General features: G+C 31.7%; 1 protein-coding gene across 2 annotated transcripts in view; it reads right to left on the bottom strand.

Annotated features, from left to right (window-relative positions):
* Positions 1-17988, bottom strand: part of LOC143046979 (WASH complex subunit 4-like) — a 59612-nt gene extending 41624 nt beyond the window's left edge. For both annotated transcript variants that reach the window (XM_076220003.1, XM_076220006.1), the window contains exons 1-12: positions 17921-17988; positions 13981-14120; positions 12607-12772; positions 11262-11329; positions 7512-7594; positions 6952-6994; positions 6421-6524; positions 5667-5787; positions 4301-4418; positions 3740-3867; positions 3185-3345; positions 351-465 (exon numbers count right to left, since the gene is read on the bottom strand). In XM_076220003.1, coding sequence (XP_076076118.1) covers positions 351-465; positions 3185-3345; positions 3740-3867; positions 4301-4418; positions 5667-5787; positions 6421-6524; positions 6952-6994; positions 7512-7594; positions 11262-11329; positions 12607-12772; positions 13981-14120; positions 17921-17972 — 1299 coding nt within the window. In that variant the 5' untranslated portion in view covers positions 17973-17988. The remainder of the gene's footprint in view (positions 1-350; positions 466-3184; positions 3346-3739; positions 3868-4300; positions 4419-5666; positions 5788-6420; positions 6525-6951; positions 6995-7511; positions 7595-11261; positions 11330-12606; positions 12773-13980; positions 14121-17920) is intronic.
* Between the last annotated feature and the right edge of the window lie 7797 nt (positions 17989-25785).

The raw sequence follows: 25785 nt of genomic DNA, 5'->3' as shown, positions 1-25785 counted from the left end.
TTTAACAATGTAAGCTCATTGAGAGACCTGAATAGATGAATATTCTCATAGACACAGCCATGTTGGATTGCTGATAGTGATTAAAAGAATGTAAAGATGTCTATAGACTATCTGGACTATATGCTGTTCCATGTTTGTCTTTGAATGTTGTTCTATTTCTTTGAGAAGACAGTAGTTTGTGGTTTGTGTGTTCTTTTAAACACCTATATTTTTGGTAATTCCGATTAACTTTCTTTTACCTCTTGATTTTTCCCCTGAAATGTTGTATTTTGATTAAAAGAACTTCTTTGAATTGTTATCTAAGTACTGGGCTAGTTTTTTTGCAGGTACATTCAATTCTAAATACTAACCTGAATGAAGAGAACACATTTATTGTTAAGATCTTCCATGAGAGATTTCTGTGAAATATTGGAGTCCATTTCTATCATCCAGGCTGATACTGTTGTGTGATAGTTCTGCACATCTCTATAAATTAAAACATAGAAATAAAGAATGTTCCATTGGACACAGATGAAGCCCCAGCTTGCATATAATGTAATAAAGGGACATAGCTAAAGAATGGTAATAGTTTGCCACCCAAATTCCAACTTGATACAAGTTTTTTATTAATAAGAAATGTTTCTACATGTACCAGATTGATTTGTAGAAATGTATTTTTACATTATTTTAGAACATGTATGTGTTTATATAATACAGTTACTCTACTAATATAAACACATGCATGTTCAAAACAATGTAAAAAATATATTTCTAACTGCAATTATACCATCTTCTAAATATTACATACATACCATACTGTGTCTAGCAATAAAAGTTTAAAGGAGTTCGCTTTTCAGTATCAAAATAATAAGCTTTAGAAAACACTAGTTTATATTGATAGGGGATTAATAAAGGAATAAAAAGAGCAGAAAAACTGTATAGGTCTATGTGATTGTTTTCGAGTTATAAGCCATCGAAATTTTGGCGGGAAAATGTTCTCTCTTGACTTTTCATAGATCTATCATTAACAAGTTTAAGTTCTCAAAAACTATTAAACCAGATGCTCCACAGGGCGCAGCTTTATACGACCGCAGAGGTTGAACCCTGAACGGTTGGGGCAAGTATGGACACAACATTCAAGCTGGATTCAGCTCTAAATTTGGATTGTGATTAAATAGTTGACACAGCATAGGTTTTGGACACAGAATGAATGTGGTCTAATGAACTTAAAATATTTTTTTTTGTCTTTAAGCAATCACTTAATGCTGTTGAATATTAATCCTCTCAAAAAAATGTTTGAAGAAATTTTCTTTTTATTTATGAAATCTGAAATGAGAAAAATTTACCCCCCCCCCCCCATTTTTTTTCACATCCCCCTTTCCCTTTTTTCAAAACTGATCTCAATTCAAATTTCTAATGGAGTTTGCAACAATAACTACTCATTTAAATACATCATAAAATATTAAAATGTAACAAAAAGTGCTTGTTATCACTGAATGGTAAAGATTGTTTTAATTCATCAGTTGGTAGTAAAAGTGAATATACATTGTGTATTGTATAAAACAATGATTTAAGTTGATTCAACTACTATTCTGGACAAAGAAAGATAACTCCAATCAATTGAAAATTTTTTGCTATTGCACAATATTGTGCAATTAGATATTTCTTGCTATTGCGCAATACTGTGCAATTGAAAATATTTGCTATTGCACAATACTGTGCAATTGAAGATTTCTTGCTATTGCGCAATACTGTGCAATTGAAAATTTCTTGCTATTGCACAATACTGTGCAATTGAAGATTTCTAGCTATTGCTGAATACTGTGCAATTGAAAATTTCTTGCTATTGCACAATACTTAATATAATAATTTTGGATCCTGATTTGAACCAACTTGAAAACTGGGCCAATAATCAAAAATCTAAGTACATTTTAAGATCAGCATATCAAAGAACCCCAAGGATTCCATTTTTGTTAAAATCAAACTAAGTTTAATTTTGGACCCCCCTTTGGACCTTAATGTAGACCAATTGGAAAACAGGACCAAAAATTAAGAATCTACATACACAGTTAGATCTGGCATATCAAAGAACCCCAATTATTAAATTTTTGATGAAATCAAACAAAGTTCAATTTTTGACCCTTTGGGCCCCTTATTCCTAAAAACCTGTTGGGACCAAAACTCCCAAAATCAAACCCAACCTTCCTTTTATGGTCATAAACCTTGTGTTTAAATTTCAAAGATTTCTATTTACTTATACTAAAGTTATGTTGCGAAAACCAGGAATAATGCTTACTTGGGCCCCTTTTTGGCCCCTAATTCCTAAACTGTTCAGACCTCAACTCCCAAAATCAATCCCAACCTTCCTTTTGTGGTCATAAACCTTGTGTTTAAATTTCATTGATTTCTATTTACTTATACTAAAGTTATCGTGCGAAAACCAAGAATAATGTTTATTTGGGCCCTTCTTTGGCCCCTAATTCCTAAACTGTTTGAACTAAAACTACCAAAATCAATCCCAACCTTCCTTTTGTGGTCATAAACCTTGTGTCAAAATTTCATAGATTTCTATTTACTTAAACTAAAGCTATAGTGCGAAAACCAAGAAAATGCTTATTTGGGCCCTTTTTGGGCCCTAATTCCTAAAATTTTGGGACCAAAACTCCCAAAATCAATCCCAACCTTCCTTTTGTGGTTATAAACCTTGCGTTAAAATTTCATAGATTTCTATTCACTTTTACTAAAGTAAGAGTGCGAAAACTAATAGTATTCCGGTGACGCAAGACGACGACGCCAACGTGATAGCAATATACGACGAAAAATTAAAATTTTTGCGGTCGTATAAAAATAATTAAAATTTTATAAGACTTTAACAGATGGCTTATCATTATACATGTAAAAGATTTATAAAAAGGAAAATGGGGGTCAATTGGCAATTTTTTTTAAGGCATTCAAATGAATAAAACCAGAGGATTCCTAAAATCTGATAAAAATTCCAAAACATGACAAGCAAACATCATTAATAAAACAGTAAAACAAATTTTGTAAGAAAGTGTTGATACAGGATCAGCATTCAAATTTTATTGGTTTACAAAAATCAATATATAGATGTATTCGTTTCTCAAAGAATGAATAAACAAAACCAGGAGAATACTAAATAATTATTCCATAACATTCAGTCATTATCTTTTTCATATTTATTTACCTAGAAAGCATTTGATTTCTCTGCTGTAACCATGACGACTGTGCTGAAACGACAGCCATCTCAGCTTTCTTGTCCAAAACTTTCTGCATCTGTGGTAACTTCTCTAACAAGAACTGGGTAGGAAACCATACCATATTTCCCATTAAATGAACACAAGGTACCTGAAATTGTATATATATCATTTCTATCTTACTTCAATCTTTTATTTCATGAATTCATACCATTGTGGAAGTATAGAACTTTGTACAAAACAAGACATATAATTGACAGTGTACAGATAATAAAACTATTGACATACAAAAATCCAACGTGTCACTAAAACTTTTAATTAGCTATGCACTTAACTTTCTGGATTTCTATTAAGAATTGATAGGTGTAGGGATTGTTTTAAGTTATTATCATATTGAAATAAAATGAGATAAATTATATTATCTTCATATAAATAAATAAACATTATATGTTGCATGTTTGTCTGCCAAAACAGGTATGAATTGACTGACCTTACAATCAACCATGAATGCCATAAATATCTAGTTTCAGAGAAAACAAATTTACCTTTTTGTAAACATCCCACATTGATTTGAAAACTTTTTTATCAATGACTCTGAAAATCTGGAAATGAAGAACGTACAGTCCACACAGACCAACAAACTTGTACCTCTGGTCCATTTCATTGTTCTCTCCTGTTTATAAAAGAAACAACATTTTACACCTGAAAAATATTCCATTATATATTAATCATGATCAGGGCAACTGTTATTATGAGCAATTGATGGCTGCTTGGTGTCAAGCAGCTAATTTGCCATGCATGTTGAAGAGGTTAATATGTTAATGTAAAATAAAAACACTCTGCTGTTATGGACTACAAAAATGTTTTGTTTTTCTCCTAAATCATAAACTGTTGGTACCACAACCACCAAAATCAATCCCAAACTTCCTTTTGTGGTGTTGAACCTTCATGTAAAATTTCTAAGAGATCCATTTACTTAAACTTAAGTTATTATCTGGAAATTGAATGTGTCTTCTGATGCCGACAACAACGACAATATCATAGCATTATACAAACTCCAAAAAATATTTGCGGTCGTATAATCTGTTTTCTACACATGATTATACCTATCCTCTGTTCCAGATCGGGTAAAATTTCTCTGATATTGGCAGCAAATTCTTCAGCAAACACAGGATTCTTAGTAACATACACAGTCTGGCTATCAAATGTCTGCTCAACACAATTCTAAAAGGAAAAAGTAATATTGATATCAAAATTTCACATTCAAATTGCAATTTCACATATTTTTACACAGAAATTGATTAAAAGCCTACTTTTTTCTTTAAATCATTGAAATTTAAGTCATAAACCTTTTTCTTATTTAAACAGTAGTACAGTAGCTTTCATTTATGACTTTCAAATATTTATTCTCAATAAAAAATATTAAATATCATTGCTCATACTAAATAAAATAACTAAGCCATGAAATGAAAAAGTCTGTTTACAATCAAGCATTTTTTTGAGCCTGTTTTTTCTCTCATTCAACTCTAAACAGCTTGTTCATCAACAATAAGACTTTTTTACAGTTGCAATCTGCATATATGAACATGATAAATATAAAAAAAAATTGTAAGGGTTCCGCGGAACCCAGTGTCTCGCCTACTTTTGCTGTTAATCACACACTCATCAAAAATGATGAAAAAAATCAATAAAATTATTCCTCTCGATACTATCTTTTGATTGTGAGAAGCTTCTGTCCAAGTTTGGTAAAAATCCAGGCTAGTTTAAGAATCTTAAAAATGTTTTAAATACTTTAACTGCAGACTGTATGTAATGTTAACTGGAAGAAAAACTAAGTCCATTTATAAAGAAAATACGGGAAAAATGGAATTTTATTTTTACAAAATTTACTTCTGGATCATAAACAAGCTTCCGGCCAAGTTTCTTACAATTCCAGGATAGTTTAAGAGAGTTATTAAAATTTTAAAAACTTTAACCACAAAGTGAATGTAATGTTTCCTGGCAGAAAAAACTAAGTCCATTTATAAGTAAAATACGGAAAAAATGGAATTTTATTTTTACAAAATTTACTTCTGGATACTATCTCCTGATCATAAACAAGTTCTGGCCAAGTTTTGTACATTTCTAGGATAGTTTAAGAAAGTTATTAAAATTTTAAAAACTTTAACCACAGAGTGAATGTAATGTTTCCTGGCAGAAAAAATTAAGTCCATTTATAAGTAAAATACGGAAAAAATGGAATTTTATTTTTACAAAATTTACTTCTGGATACTATCTTATGAACATAAACAAGCTTCTGTCCAAGTTTCGTACAATTCAAGGATAGTTTAAGAAAGTTATCAAAATTTCAAAAACTTTAACCACAGAGTGAATATTTGTGGACGCTGCCGCCGACGACGCCGACGGAATGTAGGATCGCTATGTCTCGCTTTTTCAACTAAAGTCGAAGGCTCGACAAAAAACAACACTCACTTGAAATATCAATCCATCTAACAGTTGGCCTTCTAACTGCATCATAAGTTTCTCAAATGGTCTCATTTTGTCTGGTTGTATACCAAATTTTCCTGGGTCATGGTGAACAGACTTCAACATTCTGAATATATAGAAAATACGTGATTTACCAATTTACATGAACAATAATTTCTGCAGAGAACACATACCTTTATCAAATAACAGATCTGTTTTACAATTGACTATATATATATTTTCCAATCTTTATCTATCAAATATGGACACAAATTCTGGTTTTCATATCAGTTCAAAATGTACTGTCAACATTTATATTCTAAAATGGCACATAAATTGTCATTAGTCATAAACGTTGAAAGCAATAGTTCTTGTTTATATGTATGGCAAGGTAAAAATAACTTTGGCCAGAAAGTGGTCTATTCTAAAAGCAGCATTTGAATGTAGCAATTCATTAAATTGCACAAACCAATCTCACTACAAGGAGAAAATCAGCTCAATGTTTAAAGCATGTTCTATTGTTAAGGAAATTTAAGCTTCTTAATGATCAAAATTAGTGTTTGTCAAACTGCTATATATCCAATGAAATATTTCCAAATATGTGTGTGGTTCCAGGTTTTTTTAAATTTATGTCAAAGGGTAAAAGTAAATATTTTGTAAAAAAATTATGAAAATTAAAGAAGCCAAATTGATTTTAGTCAAGGTGTTTGGATCCACCTTAACTTTGATATATATCAAATTATAAAAATATAAATCCGACCTTTTATACAGGGTCCAGTGATCTGTCAGGGTGCCATGATTGTTGATGATCTCATCTAATGTTATCAAGACAGTCAGTAAATCACCTAGATGTTCATACACAACCTAAAATCAAATAAAAAGAAACAATTCTGAAATATCATACATGTACATGTACGGTACTATCGTGACTATAGAAAACTTTGAAGACAAGAATTGTTTTATCAATTCACCAACTCATTCTCATTCAAATTTTGAGAAAAAAAAAACAATGATCTTCCTAAGCAATGTAACATGATTTATTTCTTAAAAATCTGCAAAAAAATCTTTTTGTACATGAATTTATTTAGACTACAGTAAGCTATAGATGCTTACACCAAGTCATTTGGAAGCTGGATAGTTGTCTCATTTGCATTTATACCACATTTTTATACTACTGATTTTATGGACTTTTATTACTCTGTAAATCAATAAGTCACCACAGAAGTAAATAACTGATGTGCTATACCTAGTATCCAGAGGAAACAGTATTTATATACAGATATAAACATACCTGGAAATGGACATCTGTAACATTTATTAGCTTTGGTCCTGACCTAAAATTAGTAAAAACACATAAGTGTGATATAAAAATCTTTATATGAATAACAAACAATAGTCACCTGTTTTAATAAAGGAAGTATTTACATTAAAAATAAAGATAAGATTTATATTTCATAACAGGAAACGAAAATCTATTTAATATAAGTGAAAGCATAGTCATACAATCTAAGCTTGGCTAGTTTTTGCTATTTATGAGTTAAAGAACGCTAATTTTATGGCTATATATATTTAATTATGAAATATATAATACAATGTACTTTAAATGCAGTTTTTTTTAAGGTTCTGATTTTTTCTTCATTCATATGTACAGTTATTCAGTTTTAACTAAACAACTGTCATAACTAAACACATTGTTAACTAATACCGGTCGTATTAAAATAAATCTGCTGTTCCATAAAGATAAGTACACATTGAGAGTTAAGGTGACAAGCTATAAGTTTAATTCATCTAGTAACATGTGGTGTTCTGTAAACTTGAGGGAAAAAAAAAATTAGCAATTTGTTTCTTTACCTTGAAGCTGTGTATAAACATGAAAACTGTTGAACCACACTCTTAACCACTTCATAACTTCTGGTGACAAAACATGACAGTTCCTATAAAATATAAATAATCAATAAAACACAAATAAGTTAATAAAATAAAAGGAAATCAAATACTGTAAATTAAGAAATTATTGCGTGCATTTATTATTGCATTTTGTCATTTTAGATGATAATGCGATTTAATATTTTTGCGACATAAAAGAAATCCTGTTTAATTCATATAAAATATTTCAAAATGTGAGTTTAAATTATTGTGATTATAACCCTGTTGCATTTTTCGCAATAATTTCTGAATTTACAGTATATGGAATGCAAATAGGCGTGAATCTTTTAATTGTGTTATAAATTCCTTGTAATACAAAAAGAAATTGCATAGAAGAAATGTTACTACAATTCTAAGGTTTGTTCCCAGGCAACACAGAGGTGCTCATGGTCTTTTTTATAACATTAAACTGGTTCCTGTGCAAATACTCTAGTTCAGGGAAAGCTTGTTTTTAATAAGAAGTATGTCAAAAGATCGCAATAGGCAGTTATTTCACATAAATCTTAAAGACCTCCTTGCTTTCGACAAGACGACAATAATTGATTTTTTTTTGCCTTAGGGGGTGTTTTTTTTCTATAGTAATTGTAATATAACAATATTTTTTTTATATTTAGTATCATTTTTCTACCCATTAACGTGTATTTTCTGACACAAAAATAAATATACGACAGAACTGTTCATTAAAAGTATGTAATAAAATGTCAAACTATATATGTGTGTGAAAATTCACTTTCTGAAGATACAACGAAAAATATAAAGTATCTTTTATTCTGTTTAAGATCTTATTAAATCTCATTGAAACTAATAAGATATTCTGTTTACAATATTATGTATGCTTCACAATATGTCAAAATAAAATGCTGAATGACCAAGATCCCCCTCCTATTAAAAATTGTCAATATCTGATGCATTTGAATTAAGCACAATAAACTTTATGTAAATTTAATACATGCATGCAATCAGGGCTAGCATTTTGAAAATATATTTTAATGGTACCTAACTGTCAGAACATGATTATGATTATTAAGGGTGTATTAATTGACGTCTTAATTATGTCTAACTGTCGCCTGGTGAGATTAATAGTTTATGGTAAAACTTTATGATACCATATGGCCTAGATGTTGATTGACTTTTATTTTTATGACCTAAGATCAGTGCCTAAGTTATGGTAAGGAAATAGCACCCGTACCTTCTTGAATTTATATACGATCTGCTAAGTGAACATCACAGCATGAATCTATCCAGTTTTGCGTAAAGGTGACACTCAAAGTCAGGTGACATTTCAAACCGTTCCTTTTGTAATTAAGATTAATTGACATAACGGTAAAAATAGTCTGTTTAATATGTCAGTGTAATCTTTAGCTTAAGAAGAATGTAACAAACTTTGTATTTATAAATGATATAAACCAGTATTTGGTTTTGAAATATACTTAGATTTTCATTGTAATGTATCTAGATTAACAAAATTGTGTAGCGGCACATTTAGATTAAATGTTGATGTTGGTTGTAATCTAAATACTCAAAGAGAAAATATAATTTGTATATGTTGCAATATGAATGTTTTGGAGGACGAATATCATTTTGTTTTATCATGTCCAACGTATAGATCTGTGCGTATAGAATTTTATATTTATTCTACTGTTTTTGGCCAAATCGGCACAAGTTAGATAATTCATTCTAAATCTCTGACAGTAAAACTACGCAGTAATTTAAATGCAGCTTGGAAAATTAGATCATATATATTGTCATAATATTATAGTATATTCTGTAGCTTCTGTTCTCTGCTGTCTTTTGTTTGTCATATATTGTATATATTTTTGTTTGCCATAGCATGTATATGTTTATTGGAAATAAGGTTTTCTTTAATCTGACTACAATAACAACAATACCGATCTAATAAATCAATAAACTGATAATGCCCCCAGTTCATCAAATCTTGTATCTAATTAGTTGATTACGCAAAATCCTGATCGATCTTGCACATGCGCATTGTTTCCCTGAACTAGAGTATTGTTGCTACCTAAATTACACAGCTTTTGTTAACCATGGGCATGGTAGTCAGTGCAAACTTTGTCTAACAACCTCAAAGCTACACAGTGTTCCAGCTAGGTTTTCAAAAGGGCAGGGTGCCAATCCTGAAAAAGGGCATTTAACGCGCGATATGATAATATGAAAAGGGCATATTTTAATAAAAGATGTTAATCAAACATTTGTGTTTATTCGTTGAATCACAGGTTATACAAGAACAACATCTTTAGCCCATATAGAACTCTATCTTTCTACTTTTAAGGCTGAAAAACTTGTCAAGCAGCTTGTCACACAAGTTTTTTTATCATTGCTTGGCACAGTTGAACTTTATATGCAGTATGTTTTGAAAGGAGATCTGTTTCATACTGTTTCTATGGTCTACCAAATTTTACCAGTTTCACCTTTCTACCCCTGCTGTGCTTGATGGCAATACAGCACAAAACAGGATATAAAGCAACAGTGAAAAATAGTATCAAAAATAAAGAATACAGAAAAAGATGACCAAGGCACCCTACCAACACTGCTACTAAGACCCTCTTTAACTTTTCCCATAACTCAAAATAAATACCTAAACATATATATTCTTAAGCAAGAAGTATGGAGACACATTTTAGAATATGTAAATGGGTTACTCAATGCTAGGAAAAAAATCAGATTGAGTTATCTTTCTTTATTCGGGTGTGCTCCTTCTTTGGAGGATTATAAACAGTACGTAAATATGATGTAAATATGATCACAATATGGCGGCCGATTTTGTTATTTTCGTATCAAAAATGAAGGCAGTCAATGACAAATACGTCTGAATTTTCTGTTTATTTTACAGAAAACAAGTAAAACAATGTCTTCAACGAGTTTATAATGGTTTTCCAACTTTCTGTCATTACGTTTCTTCCATGAAACTACGGTAAACATCGCAAATTGTGCCCAAGTTGTTGTATGCACATTTCTTCAAAGATAATTGCCGACTGACCGATTCTATTTGAACGAATTAATGTTGATGATCATTAATGACCCATCCGATAAACGGATTACCTATAACAACAGATTATGACACCAGTTGTAACCATTGATTAGCTTGGGGTGGTAAACAAAGTCATAATCTTTTCCCCAGGTAAAATTTAGTAATTAGCGTATCATATCAATACGCAAATTAATATGCAATCAATCTTCAAAAAAGGCAGGGCGCCCTGGAAACTGTAAAAAGGGCACAGGGCGCCACTCGGAAAAGGGAGGGCGCCGCGCCCTCTGAAAACGGCCTAGCTGGAACACTGCTACAAGAATGTACAAAATATAAACGAACAATTAAGCACACATTGAGAATGTTTTTTGACTTTTGTCTACTCTTTGTTGGGGTTGCTGTCTTTTTGACATATTCCCCATTTCCATTCTCAATTTTATATTAAGGATACTAATCTTTTCATCAATAATGACATCACTAAATGTGACTTACCACAGAAGATTTACATGAATACACATGATAAACTGCAGGACAGTTCAGATGTTTGATGAATTGAGACAAAAAATCTAATTACTGGTTGCTTTGATACACTACAACAAATTTTAACCATAGATTACCAATATCAAGGAAACATAATTTTTTCAGAACCCAAAAAACCTGGACCCACATAATTATGGAATTCAAAGTACCTGTATTAGTGACATCATCTTTCCCATTTGTACTTGTGCATCCCCATCTTGTAATCCTTCATCTGGCTCTACAAAATATAATTACTGCTATTAATATGTTATTTGATACTTTGTTTTTGTTAGTTCACAACCAGTCAAATATCATTTTGTCTGCATCCAATTATAAAGAAATTCTTGCCAAGACAGGATGACTTGCCATTAAAAATGTATTCATTTGAACTACTTGAGAGTTAAAGAGTATATGTAGAAGGGCTCACACAAGTAGGTGGCCTTTTTTTAAAGCAGATCCCCTCCCTTGCATTATGCTGTATTTGTTAGCCCTCAAAAGTTAAATCAATTCCCACCTGAACATTATAAAACATATGCATCTGTCAATTTATATTTTGGTGTAAAAAAATCAAATAGACAGAAAGGACGTATTTATCAATTCATTAAGAAACAACTCTAATGGTGCATGGTGGTAGACAGATTTTAGATTCTTTTGAGGTAACATGAATTTGGACAAAAAAAGTTTCTGTTTTAATTCCACCATGATGATTTTCTCATTTCATCATACAATGAACATGATGTTTGATTGATAATTGGTTGCTTTTTGTCTTGTCATCAGTTTTTGTGACATCTATCTGTTTCACATTTTGGCAATAATAAAAACATTGCAATTTTCTAAATTTACAGTGTAAAACTAAGTTAACTAACCAAAGACAGAGACATGTGCTCTTTTCATAACATATATTATGACACAATGTTTCAATAGTTAAAGTATGGTACATATTTAAAAAAGTTAAAATATACAATAACTTTGTCATTAAAAGGTTTATATGTGATTGATTTTGTATTAACATTCTGTCATAAATCAAATTTATTTGTTCAGTGTATATTCACTTGTTTGTTTTCATATGTCCTTTGATTGAGTTCAGCCATTTCAATTTAAATTTTTAGTGTGTCTTACTGAATTGTGATGCTACACTATCATGACTATTGAGTATTGTTTCAGGTAAGGGTAAAGGTTGGTATCTATTAAAACGTTTAAACCCACTGCATTTGTTTGCACCTGTCCTATGTTAGGAACCTGATGTTCAGCAACTTTTGTTTGTTTATGTGGTTCATAAATGTTTCTTGTTTCTCATATAGATTAGAATGTTGGTTTTCCATTTGATTGGTTTTGCACTAGTCATTTTGGGGGCCTTTTATAGCTTACTGTTCAGTGTGAGCCAAGGCTTCATGTTGAAGATGGTACTTTGATCTATAATGGTTTACTTTTACAAATTATAACTTGGATTGAGAGTTGTCCCATTAGCACTCATGCCACATCTTCTAATATCTATCATATGAGTAGTAGAGTTACCTCCTTCTCCATAGAACAACAATGCATTGTAAAACTTATTTTCTGCTTCATGTTTCAGTGACTGCATCTCACAACATAATGATGCAAATACTGTGATAATCTTGTTGAAGATTTTGTTGTCTGTTCTAATCAGCTGAAGAAGTGATGTCTGTTCATATGGCAACAACTGAAAAAATACACTTTATACTTTCAGTTCTCGTTTGTATATCTAATAAGTATTCATATTCCATTGCACCAATACATGCACTATACATATAAAATGCTGAATGCATGTACTATACATATAAAATGCTGAATACATGTACTATACATACAAGAGTGCACACGTTGAAATGTTTCACCTTCTTTACTAGTCATTGATATTATGCTGATAGTCCTAAATATAAACCTTTATTACAACTGTCACATAAACTTAACCAAGAAAACTAAACATTTACCAATGAACCATGAAAATGAGGTCAAGGTCAGATGAACCATGCCAGGCATGCATTTACAACTAACACTTATTGCATATACACTGTAGTTTAAGAAAAACAGACCAAAACACAAAAACTTAACACTGAGCAATGAACACTGAAAATGAGGTCAAGGTCAAATAAAACCTGCGCGACTGGCAAATAGATCATAAAATATTTCCATACACCAAATATAGTTGACCTATTGCAATTAGTATTAGAAAAAAAGACCAAAACTCAAAAACTTAGCTTTGACCACTGAACCATGAAAATGAGATCAAGGTCAGATGACACCTGCCAGCTAGACATGTACACCTTACAGTTCTTCCATACACCGAATATACTAGACCTATTGCTTATAGTATCTGAGATATGGACTTGACCACCAAAACTTAACCTTGGTCACTGATCCATGAAATGAGGTCGAGGTCAAGTGAAAACTGTCTGACAGGCATGAGGACCTTGCAAGGTATGCACATACCAAATATAGTTATCCTGTTACTTATAATAAGAGAGAATTTAACATTACAAAAAATCTTAACTTTTTTTTCAAGCAGTCACTGAACCATGAAAATGAGGTCAAGAACATTGGAAATGCGACTGACGGAAACTTCATAACATGAGGCATCTATATACAAAGTACATGTATGAAGCATCCAGGTCTTCCACCTTCTTAAATATAAAGCTTTTAAGAAGTTAGCCAACACCTCTGTCGCCACCGGATCACTATTCCTATGTCGAGCTTTCTGCAACTTTTGTTCGACAATAAACTGATGTATTTACATTTGTAATTGTAACTTCTTATGGTTTTTTAAATAATATTCATGATATATGTGGATTTTGTTGCTAATTTCAAAACTTTTCTGTATGTACAGTATATATAACTTATGCAACTGAAATTAAAAACAATAAGTAAAACCTGTAGAGAGATTGGGTCAAGGGTCATATCCCATGAATCACCAATGGAATCATCCAAAGCCTCTTCTATTTCTCTCAGTTGGGTGGCATAATCTTCCAAAAATTTTCCATACTTTTTCAGCTGCACCTCTCCCACAATTTCTGCAACATCAATCCAATTTATTTGAAAAATAAAACTTACATTTTAATAACACATCTCTTAGACCACAAAATCTAAACAAATGTGTTAATATTTTAATGAGCTCTCTAGATCTCATGTTCAGTCACTGTTTTACTTAGTTCATCATTTTTGTAGGGAAAACGTACTCTCTTGCTTACACAATCACTAAATGGTTGATTTCTGTTTTCTTGTTTTTCAGTCAGAGCTCAGACATAAACAAGTCGATTTTTGTTTATTTATCATAAAAATGTGTTTTCCTTCAATTTTAGACTTATCTAAGTCATAAAATGACAGACTTGTTTAGGTCTATTTATGACTTTTTTTTATGTTGATGAAAAAACTTAATTTCACTTGGTGGTCAAACTACACAACCTATGACAGCAAAAACCTGTCTGAGAGTTCACAAGGGCTTAAGCTATCTATATGTAATTGTCTAATTGAACATCCTTACTAAACACAGATGTTTTTCCTCATTAAGTGTAGTTCCAGGTGGTTGCATTGTAAGGTTAATTAACATTATCTCCGATTTTTTAGAATCTCATTTATATTTTTCTTTAGAAGACAAAGCATTGTCTTTCAATGTTGTCATTATTTGATTTAGATGCATGATCTCCTTATAAATATGCGTGGGTCTTGAAGTTAACCAATTTTTATCACTTATCGACTTGTAGGAGTCGATATTTGCAACTTTTTGATTCTGGTCAATTATTTCTTGTTTGACAATATTTGACTTATTAAAGTCGTATTTAGTCTAGCATTAAAGGGAGACTAATCCTAAAACTTACAAATTTAGACCTCTATGAGTCAAAAGCAGATTCAGACTTGTTTATGTCTGAGCTCTGACTGTTTTTCTCACTTTAGAGTCGATTTGTATTTTGGTTTTACATTTTCTAGTGATGCTGTACAGATGTAAAGTGAACCTTCTAGTGAGGTGAAGTTTTAAATATTCTGAAACCTGATATGCATCTCTCTGTTTAATATCTAGATCATGATAAGCCTCAAATATTTTCTAGACTACATGAACCGGTTTGTAAATATTGAGGTAGACTGAAAAGTCACTGAATTCTTCTGTCCCTATAATGTATATATTTCTTAATTTCCATTTGCTTTTTATTGATTTTGCTATTTTAAAACTAGTTAAAAAAAATAATTTTGCATTATAGAGACAGCAAGCAGTGTCCATTCAAAACAGGAGATTTGTATACAATTTGTTTGCGCTTGATTTTGGCTGATTTTACACACAGGCGCTTGGGTCTATGATACAGTCTTTTTTTTTTTTTTTTTTTTATTAAAATGTTCAATTTTCTATATTTATAATACATATCTATCACTTCTGTGCATGTCTCACCTAGTTTCGAGTGATTTAAACGACCCAGAGAAAAAACCCAATTTTACTATCCATACTAAGAAACAAAAAGGCAACTAACTCGACGCCATTTTTCTACTATCTATAAATAAATAGATTGACCTACCAGGATTCCCCAATGATTTCTCTAGGAAAACGTGCCTTCCTTGCCGCTAGATATTTATCAAATTGGTATTGTTCGTAACATTTTTAGTCCATCTCCAGCATATAATAAAAAGATTTTAACTTTTTTGACTAATTTCAAATTTACGTGCCCAGAAGTTGACTGTTTTTCCCGAACTTTTGTTAAAGGGAAGTAATATTTTCCCGGACTTTTTCGGAACATCTCTCCAAGTACGTATGAAAATAATAAAGTGATACAATGATTTCCGAACTTTTACCAAAAAGGCGCAACTTTCCAATTGCCGGAAAAGAATCTGTCATCATATTCAGTATATTGATTCATGATAATTTATAAATATACAAATACTCACACAAAATTGACTTATGAGAGGAACTAAAAAAAATTAAGCCATTAACCATTTGATCTGATATTTTTATTTATTTGGTGGAAAAAGGGGGGGGGGGTGCAAGGAAATTTACTAATATTTCCACAAAAATGTTATTGCCATTGTTTTAATTATTACAAAACATGGGTCATGTTAACTGAAGTAAAAAAAAAAGGGGGGACAATATTTCCAAATTTTGCAGTTCCCCTTTCTAACATAAAATCAAAACTGTGTGATTTTTGAAAATTAAAAGATTATGACCACTAACAATCAAATTAGGGGCTTGATCTTGTTCGTTGTTCATCATATCTGTTTGTTAACATACAGTATTAGTTCGGAAGTCATCATATCACTTTGTTATTTTCATACGTACTTGGAGAGATGTTCCGAAAAAGTCCGGGAAAATATTACTTCCCTTTAACAAATTTTTTTTTAAAGTTCGGGAAAAACAGTCAACTTCCGGGCACGTAAATTTGAAATTAGTCAAAAAAGTTAAAATATTTTTATTATATGCTGGAGATGGACTAAAAATCTTAGGAACAATACCAATTTGATAAATATCAACGATGTGTGCGATCTGACGGCAAGGAAGGCACGTTTTCCTAAAGAAATCGTTGGGGAATCCTGGTAGGTCAATCTATTTATTTATAGATAGCAGAAAAATGGTGTCGAGTTAGTTGCCTTTTTGTTTCTTAGTATGGATAGTAAAATTGGGTTTTTTCTCTGGGTCGTTTAAATCACTCAAAACTAGGTGAGACATGCACAGAAGTGATAGATATGTATTATATTATAGAAAATTGAATATTTTAATAAAAAAAAAAAAAAAAAAAAAAAATCTGTATCATAGACCCAAGCACCTGTGATTTTACACATTATTCAGTCACCTGTACCAATATACACTAATAGATAATTGGATTTTCTATATTTTCAATGAACATCGACCTTTCTGAGTCTAAATAATCCACTTTTTTTAACGAGGGTGGTAAAGGGGGGTGCTTGCACGAAAAAAACGTGAAATAAGACATAATTTCACGTTGAACGTGAAATAATTTTTGTAATGAACGTTGCACGAAAAATAAATACTTTTATTTGAACCTTTTGTGACCTTCTTGTATATATTAACTCTTTGTTTTACTTGATATTCCCGATTTAGTATACACATTTATTATATAATTGGTTTACGGCTTTTAAAAAAGTATTTCTTGACGATCCCTGCCAAGTGTTTGAATTTTATTTGAAAAATACCGAGCACGCAAAATAAGACTTTGAAAATCACGATGCATGTAAAATTAAATAAGCAGAACACGTTGAACGAGGCACCCGTCTTGCACGACTGTACGCCAAATAAAAAAGTAAAAACACGTTGAACGTGAAATAAAAAACGGCGATCACGTTGCACGAAAATAACCCTTTACCACCCTCTTTAACATTTATTACGTTCTACTTTCATTCTGGGCAAGCTGATAAAAGTGGGGTTTCTAGGCTTAGAAAGATCATTGTTCATAGGTAGGCACATAAAACTATGAATAAACTGTTTCACTGTTTGTGAATATAGGTACAGATGGCTGAAAAATGTATAAAATCAGCCAAAAAAAAAAGCGAAAACAAACTGTACATGTATGCGAATCTCCTGTTTTGAATGGACACTGCTTTCTTGTCTCTATATTGCACTAAAAAAATAGCAAATAGCAAAATCAATAAAAAGCAAATGAAAATTGGGAAATATATGCATTACAGGAACAGAAGAAATCGGTCTAATATTGAAATGTAAACACAGCCATATTTGTCAAAATTTATGATGTCCTTTTGATGAACCTTAAACGTGCTAGATATTCAACCTTGCCATATTGCTAGTAAGTGTAAAGTGTTTTAAAATATTTGATTAAAATGCACCTACAACTTATCATTATAAATATACTATACTAACGCAAAGAACCATCATCAAATTTATCAAACTCCCACCCTCCATCTACCGACATTTTGAATTTTCTCAGAATCACATGATCAGCGGTTACGCTAAAAACCATTACAGACTAATACGGCCCTGAATTACTTCGACACTTTTAAATACATCCGAATCAAATTTAGCCCCTTTTATTCTAAGTCGGAATTTTGTTGATTTATCTGCAACAACCCCCCCCCCCCCAAAAAAAAACTTCCTCATTCGGATATAATGTATTATGTCTCTTTTTTAAACGAGGCCATGTTTTATTTATTTTTATTTTTCAAATCAACGAACCGCATCAGTTTCTTTACAACCTTTCAAATCTGAACGGTTCTGTTTTGTTAACCTTATTTCCAGTCGTATTGTAATATGGTCAGTGCTCTAAATGGTATGATCGAATATATTTAATGCGAAAATATTAATCTGAAAACTAATCATGAATTCATGCACAGGCACTTGTCTCAAAAAAATATTCCTATATACCTAGACAAGTGCCTGTGAATACATGCACAAGTCATTCCTTTCTAAAGAGTACTTGAGCCAGTTTTTTTTTCAAATTATCATGATAGCCGAATACAAGGTATGTGTTTTTCTTCTTCTCATTGTTGAAGACTACAGTTGAATTATTTGAACTTTATTTGAACTTTTATGTACAGTCGTCTCATAGGCATTCATACCACTTCTCCTTATTTCATTATAAAAAGAAATAAATGTTTTTTTATAATTACACCCCAGCTCCTTTGTTCTAACAGGGGTGATCTGAGCCGGATCACCCCTACCAGATCACCCCAGTTTGAGTTTCTTTGTTATGCATGCTTTCCTTTGTTCTGTAACATTTTGGCGGGAATGTCAAATCCACTATAAAACTTATAATTAATTATACGGAAAAGACTATCTATCAGAATTCACGTAGAAAAAATCCAGTGTAAATGCTGGGATTCGAACTCAAGACCTTTAGCATATCAAGCCACGACACATACCACTACACCAGGACGACTGGATACGAAATAATAGTAATTTGACATACTTAAAGGAAGCAAGATCTTTTTATAAGTGGGGCGAGTTGTCAGACCTTTATTCAGTGGGGTTTTAACCTTTTTCGTTAATTAGTGAGTTTTCAGACTGATTGTTCAATTTGATTTTACACTTTTTCAAAGTATGGCAAGTCGGTAAACAAGAGTGGGACGATATTTTTATAAAGTGGCGATATAGTGTGGGCCGATTGGCAAGTGGGGCGAGTTGACATTGTTTAATATCTACTCTTCGTATTTGGGGGTCAAAACGGGTATACATCATATAGTAATATATAAAGTATATTGTTATGATTGTGTGGCGTTCTAAACTAGATTTTATGAATTGTAAATGGTTTTTCGTCTAATCTAAAACAGCTGGGATGTAAAATAGTTATCCCAGTCGGACTTGGTGTGTCAGTGTTAGATCACCCTCTGGCCTCCGGCCATCGGAGTGATCTTACACTGACACACCGCGTCCTTGTGGGATAACTATTAATGATACAGCTAAATAAATGCCCATGTTGACAAGAAGGGAAGACAGTGAATTCCCATAGGAATGCCGCTTGTCTTTGACAAACATGAACTCAATACGTTATATTTAGGTTATCTATAAAAAAAAAGTTCAAACATATGGATGATGTCCAATTCAGACTTTTTATATAAATCTGATTTAGAAATACACATCAGTTTTATGGCAATGAGTCTGGAGACAAAAGACAAAAATATGCAAGAGACATCTCAGGGTTAATTGCAATGTTGAAATGATTTTCTCTTATAAAGATTTGACACAACTTTGCACAGATTTATTATTGTTAATGCATGAATAGAATAAAAGTATAGCTATTTCTTCTTGTAATTTTAGATTATTAAAAACTTCGGTCTTAATCGACTGTCGATTTTTTTCTCTTAACACGTACTAGTATTATCATTAAAATTGTGTTATCTGATAATTTTTATAATTATTATACACTATTGTGTGATATTGAAAAGAAAGTTGATTTTTACTTCAATACAACTTTTGCATGAATAGACATTGAATGCTGAAAAGAATTGGTTCTTAAAGAACAAGAAAGCATCGTTTGACAATTAATTCATTAATCTGAAACAATTTCAATTTGACATACAAAGAAACTATAAGTTCACGGGTTTAACTGTAAATGTTTTCTTAATGTCAATATCATGTCTTTAATTTTCAGGACAACTTTTTTGTAGGAAATAATTGAAAAAGGCCTTTATTTCACTCACAAAACAACCTTTCATTTTAATAACAATTGTAAATTTGCAAAAACGAATTAATATTATTAACATTTTGGCACTGCTTAACCATACAAAACTACCTCATCATTGATCCACAAACCGGAAAACATTATATATATATATATATATATATACAACTCGTCTAAACATCAACCCAACAATGTTAGATCTGTAAATTTGCTTTCGCAAATTTTTGGTTCTTCCCTCGCCGGGATTCGAACCCATGCTACTGTGATATCGTGACACCAAATCGCCTGCACTGCAGCCGTCCCGCTAGACCACACGACCACCTGGGCTCTCAAAAAAAGAGCTTTCGGTGGGCATGTGTTACCTTTCCACGTCAGTTTTAATCTAGCGGCGTACTACAGTACATGATATATAAGGCATGAAGATGTTATTGTTACAGATCAGCTAAATTATCTATAGTAAAGGATCCTACAAATTAATGTAAGATACAGTCACAGAAAATAATTATATTCATAAGTACGTCTGAGTCAGTGACAACCCTACAACAGATGTATCCATCGGATCGCCATCAATGATGGTGATACATGGCTGTGTACATAATGTATATACAACTCGTCTAAACATCAACCCAACAATGTTAGATCTGTAAATTTGCTTTCGCGAAAGCAAATTTACAGATCTAACATTGTTGGGTTGATGTTTAGACGAGTTGTATATACATTATGTACACAGCCATGTATCACCATCATTGATGGCGATCCGATGGATACATCTGTTGTAGGGTTGTCACTGACTCAGACGTACTTATATATATATATATATATATATATATATATATATATATATATATATATATATATATATATATATATATATATATATATATATATATATATATATATATATATATATATAACGTAGACAGTAGGATACCAAAATATTTATATAAAGTCGATTGAAGCCCAGTAGTCAGCACTCCTGTGCTAACATGAGTTATCATTGATATAGTCATATATCATAAATTAACTGTTGACGAAACTTTCGAATTTTTGAAATACTAAGGCTGTTCTACCTCAGGAATAGATTACCTAAGCTGTATTTGGCAAAACTTTTAGGAATTTAGGTCCTCAATGCTCTTCAAATTCGTACTTTATTTGGCCTTTTTAACTTTTTTGGATTCGAGCGTCACTGCATGGTGTGTCTTTTGTGGAATAAACGTTTTACAGATGATATCCGATATGTCCTTTATGTCATAACTACAATACCCTTTCCCTTTTCCCCCTTTTGTTACCTACCGAATTAGACTATATTTACCGGATTTGTAATAACATAAGCAACACGACAGGTGCCACATGTGGAGCAGGATCTGCTTAGCCTTCCGAAGCACCTGAGATCACCCCAATGTTTTGGTGTGGTTCGTGTTGCTAAGTCTTTAGTTTTCTATGCTGTGTCTTCTGTACTATATTATTTGTCTCTTTGTCTTTTTATTCTTAGCCATGGCGTTGTCAGTTTATTTTCTATCTATGAGTTTGACTCTCTCTCTCTGTTATCTGTCGTCCCTCTTTTGTAGACGAAACGCGCGTCTGGCGTAAATACAACATTTAATTCTGGTATCTATGATGAGTTTATTAGCATGAAAAGATAAAGATGAGAATACGTTTAAATCAAACACGAACAAATATCCTGATCAACTTGTAAACGATATTAGGTTTAGTGCTCATTTTCGAAGTCCACATATAACCTATAGTTACTTATATCAACGTCAATTTGGCTCCTTTTAATATCTGTCTCATTGACAATCATAACACATATCCTTATCATACCCGTAGCCAGGGGGGGTTCGGGGGGTTCGGACGAACCCCCCCTTGAAAACTATTAAGCACTGTTAAAGTCGATGTTCTGTTCGAATTGTGACTGTTAAAGTCGAGTTTGTGAGTCAAACGAACCCCCCTTTGGAAATTCCTGGCTACGGGCCTGCTTATTTTATATTATATGGTCTTTTCTGTGTTGTGCTGCCGAAATGGCGAAGGAAATTGTAATGTCCAACCGAAACCGAATGTGACATAAGAAAGTTTTATTATACAAACATATATCGGAGACAGCGTTAACCAAGAAACAATTTGTGTCTTAAAACATTTCCCACGTTTTGTGAATATTCTTCTACACATTTTCAATTCTATTCAACGAAGGAAATGTGCACAAATCAACACCTGTTAAAACATGTAAAATATAATGATTTCAAACGCATGTTAATCATATTATTTATCAGACAACACATTGTCAATTTATAAAGTCTGATTTATTTTTTGAATTTGACACTTCATGATTATTTCTATTTTCTTTTATCTTTTGAGAACGTCTTTCCATCAATTTATCATGTTTTTTTCTTCACAATGCAATTGTAAATTATTAGGTCTTTCCAACTTTCCGTGGAAAGACCTATTGATTTTGTTCTGATTATTATTATTATTTTTATTATTTTTTTTTTCTTCCGCCTAATTTTTTTCTTGCGTAATTTTGTTGTTTCAAAAGATGTCGCTTAGATATTTGGAATATGATATCGTATAGTTTATACGCTTTTAAACTGACAACCGCGTAACTAAATACTTTGCGTTGTAAGAGTTATCTCCCCAAACACTGTTTTTCTTGTGGCCACTACTTCTTTGCAACCGTAAAAGATTACGACAAATTTATTTTACCAAATTGCTCGTTACATCTTCAGGATTAGGAGTTTAGTTTTGACCGAAGCTATCCGGAGACTCCATATAAGAGTTATTCCCCCTTATGTATTTGATATATAAGTGATTTGCATTTCTAACTGGTAAACCATATGTGATAGAGACTTAGGGTCTTTTGATTTGAGATCCTTGGTCCAAATAAATTAAAATAAGGTCAAGGTCAAAGGTCAAGGTCATATTCTAAATTTTTATTTTGGCTTATTTTTACTAGTTTTCAAAACCTTATAACATATCAACATCTTATTTTCACTATATTGTTAGTTGCGACATGCCGTTACTTATAAATTTTGTTTGAAAGGGTGTGTAAACAATAAATAGGAGTTTTCGCCTATCTTATATTTAGAATTATTTATATAGTGATATATAACTCATTTACCATACATAATAAAGACCTAGGGTCTTTTGATTTGAGATCCTTGGTTTGTGACCTTGAAATTGAGGTCAAGGTCATAGGTAATTTGCACGTTCTAGATTTTGACCTTTGCTTTAAATTCATATTTATACATCATAAAGCCATAGGAAATGACATTTAATACTGATTTTTAATATTTTGATAACAAAATAGATATTTACTGGTGGAAAGACCTTCAATTGTTCTCTGAACAATTGGTTTTTAATTTTCTTTTTTTGTCTTCCATTTCCAAGTAATTGAACGTATTCTAATTGAAGGTATTGGCCAGTTACAAGTTTGTGTTTAAACATACGTTCCATTTAACCAATCAATAAAAAACTCGGAAAATTACTATTCACTGATAATCTATAAGTTTTTGCAGCGTGTTAAAAGCCCAACGATGTTAACACATTAGCAGTTATATTCCAAAACTTATTGAAAAAAGTGAAACAACACTAGGCTGCCAGATGGAGATTGCTAGTGGGTTAACTTATATCTTGTTGCTGCTATTTTTGCTGCCGTTCGTAATTTCCATTAACAAACATGTGACAAATTTTCGACATTGTTTGGGATTTCTAAACAAACGTTTTACCGCAAGTCCACTTATCGAAGTAAACAGCAATGTTTTAAAAAGTTGTACTGCATTTTGTGGAAGGACTGTGAAATGTTCTTATTTTGTGTACAATTGGAATACAAAGACGTGCTTACTTTATGAAAAGCGGGATTTTACCTCACAGATTGTTTCTACGTCTGATAAAACCACATTGTACTATGACGGTAATTATAAAACTAGAATATATCTTTAAAAAAACCAGTTTGACAGCCAAATTAATGTGCTGCCAACACAAAAAAAAACCAACACCAAAAGACTAGCCTTTAACATACTTTATTCATTGTCGAGTGTAGAACGAAACGTAAGTATTTACTCTGAAAAGGCTGAAAATTGTTTCTTCGCAGTCATCATTAATTTTGTAATACACAATTGAGTCTTTTAATGAGTTCATTAAGTAGTATTTCGAGCGATCCTGGTAGAAATTATTCCACAAACCACGTGTTGTACCCATAGTAATACTTTTAATATCACAACCATCGTAATGATTTTTATCTACATTATATGCTACACTTTTACAAAAAAGATAAGAAAAATAAAGACAAAAAGACTAAACTATGTTCTACAAAACACTATAAAGTAATCAGAATAAAATAATTTAAAAAAAAACAAAAACAAAAAACTGACGATGCACGCAGATGCAAAAGGAACGATTTTAAATCACTAATATACCAAAACACGAGGTGGGTGGAGATAATCTCAAACCAAATAGAATCATATTCAAAACAGTGTAGCTGTGGCCAATGATTGACAACCTTAAATTATCCCATTGACTGGGGCAGATTATGTGAACGTTTGTCTGTAACGACCACTGCTCACTACTTACTTATTATAGAATTTAAGCTGTGGGTCACCAAAGGTTCTTAACGCCTTTAATATTAAAATAATTCGAAAAATTATTCAGGAATAACTTTATGTTTTGATTTATATTATTGATACAAATCAAAACATCGTGTTATTCCTGATTAGTTTTTCTAATTACTTTATTTAGGTGTTGAGAACCTTTTGTGACCCCACAGTTTAAGTGTCTTTAACAAGTACATAGTGAGCAGCGGTCGTTACAGACAAACGTTCACCTAATCTGCCCCAGTCAATGGGATAAATTAAGGTCGTCAATCAGTGGCCACAGCTACACTGTTTTGAATATGATTCTATACGAAACGGTTTGATTGATCAGTGTTTTTATTCATGCTATTCTATCTATCTAAAGATGATAGAAAGTTATCTGGTCGTTCTTAACACACTTTGAAAAATTCAATATTTTGACAGGGGAGTTATTTGATAATTCTAAGTTTGCTTAAAACTGAAAGGAACACTTTATCAACTTCATGATCCCAAGGAACAGTGGATGAACTTTATGATTAAACAGGACATAAAAATAAAAGCCAAATTCATCCAAGGTAAACTTTGACTGGGGAAGTTGAAACCTCAGTTTCTCCATAACTTCTAAACGAACAATTTAAGAAATATTTGTGTGCAGTGTTATTGACCTAATGTTGTTAAAAATGAAAATAAAACCCTCACCGGAAACATGATATAAACCCTCTTTGAATCTGGAATTGTTAAATCAGATTTGAAAAAAGACGGAATGCAATTAATAGTCAAGCTCAATATTGCGAGCTATTAGGCTTTTTGGTGACTTTGACAATTATACTTTATCATTGTTCTTAAGCATTTCATAATGATATTTTGAAAGGACATGCAGTCTTATTAAAAATGATGCCTTTACCTTTACAAAATACAGCTTTTTCCCTATTAGTTTTTGTCAAATTGGTATTCAGTATATGTGCACAAATTATGTTTATATTTTCAAAAAAAAAAAAAAAAAATACTTGGCACGAATCATTACATATAAGAAATATAACTTTCAC

This window comes from Mytilus galloprovincialis, chromosome 1 (assembly GCF_965363235.1).
Source record: "Mytilus galloprovincialis chromosome 1, xbMytGall1.hap1.1, whole genome shotgun sequence".
Lineage (NCBI taxonomy): Eukaryota > Metazoa > Mollusca > Bivalvia > Mytilida > Mytilidae > Mytilus > Mytilus galloprovincialis.
This window is presented reverse-complemented; position numbering and strand designations above follow the sequence as displayed.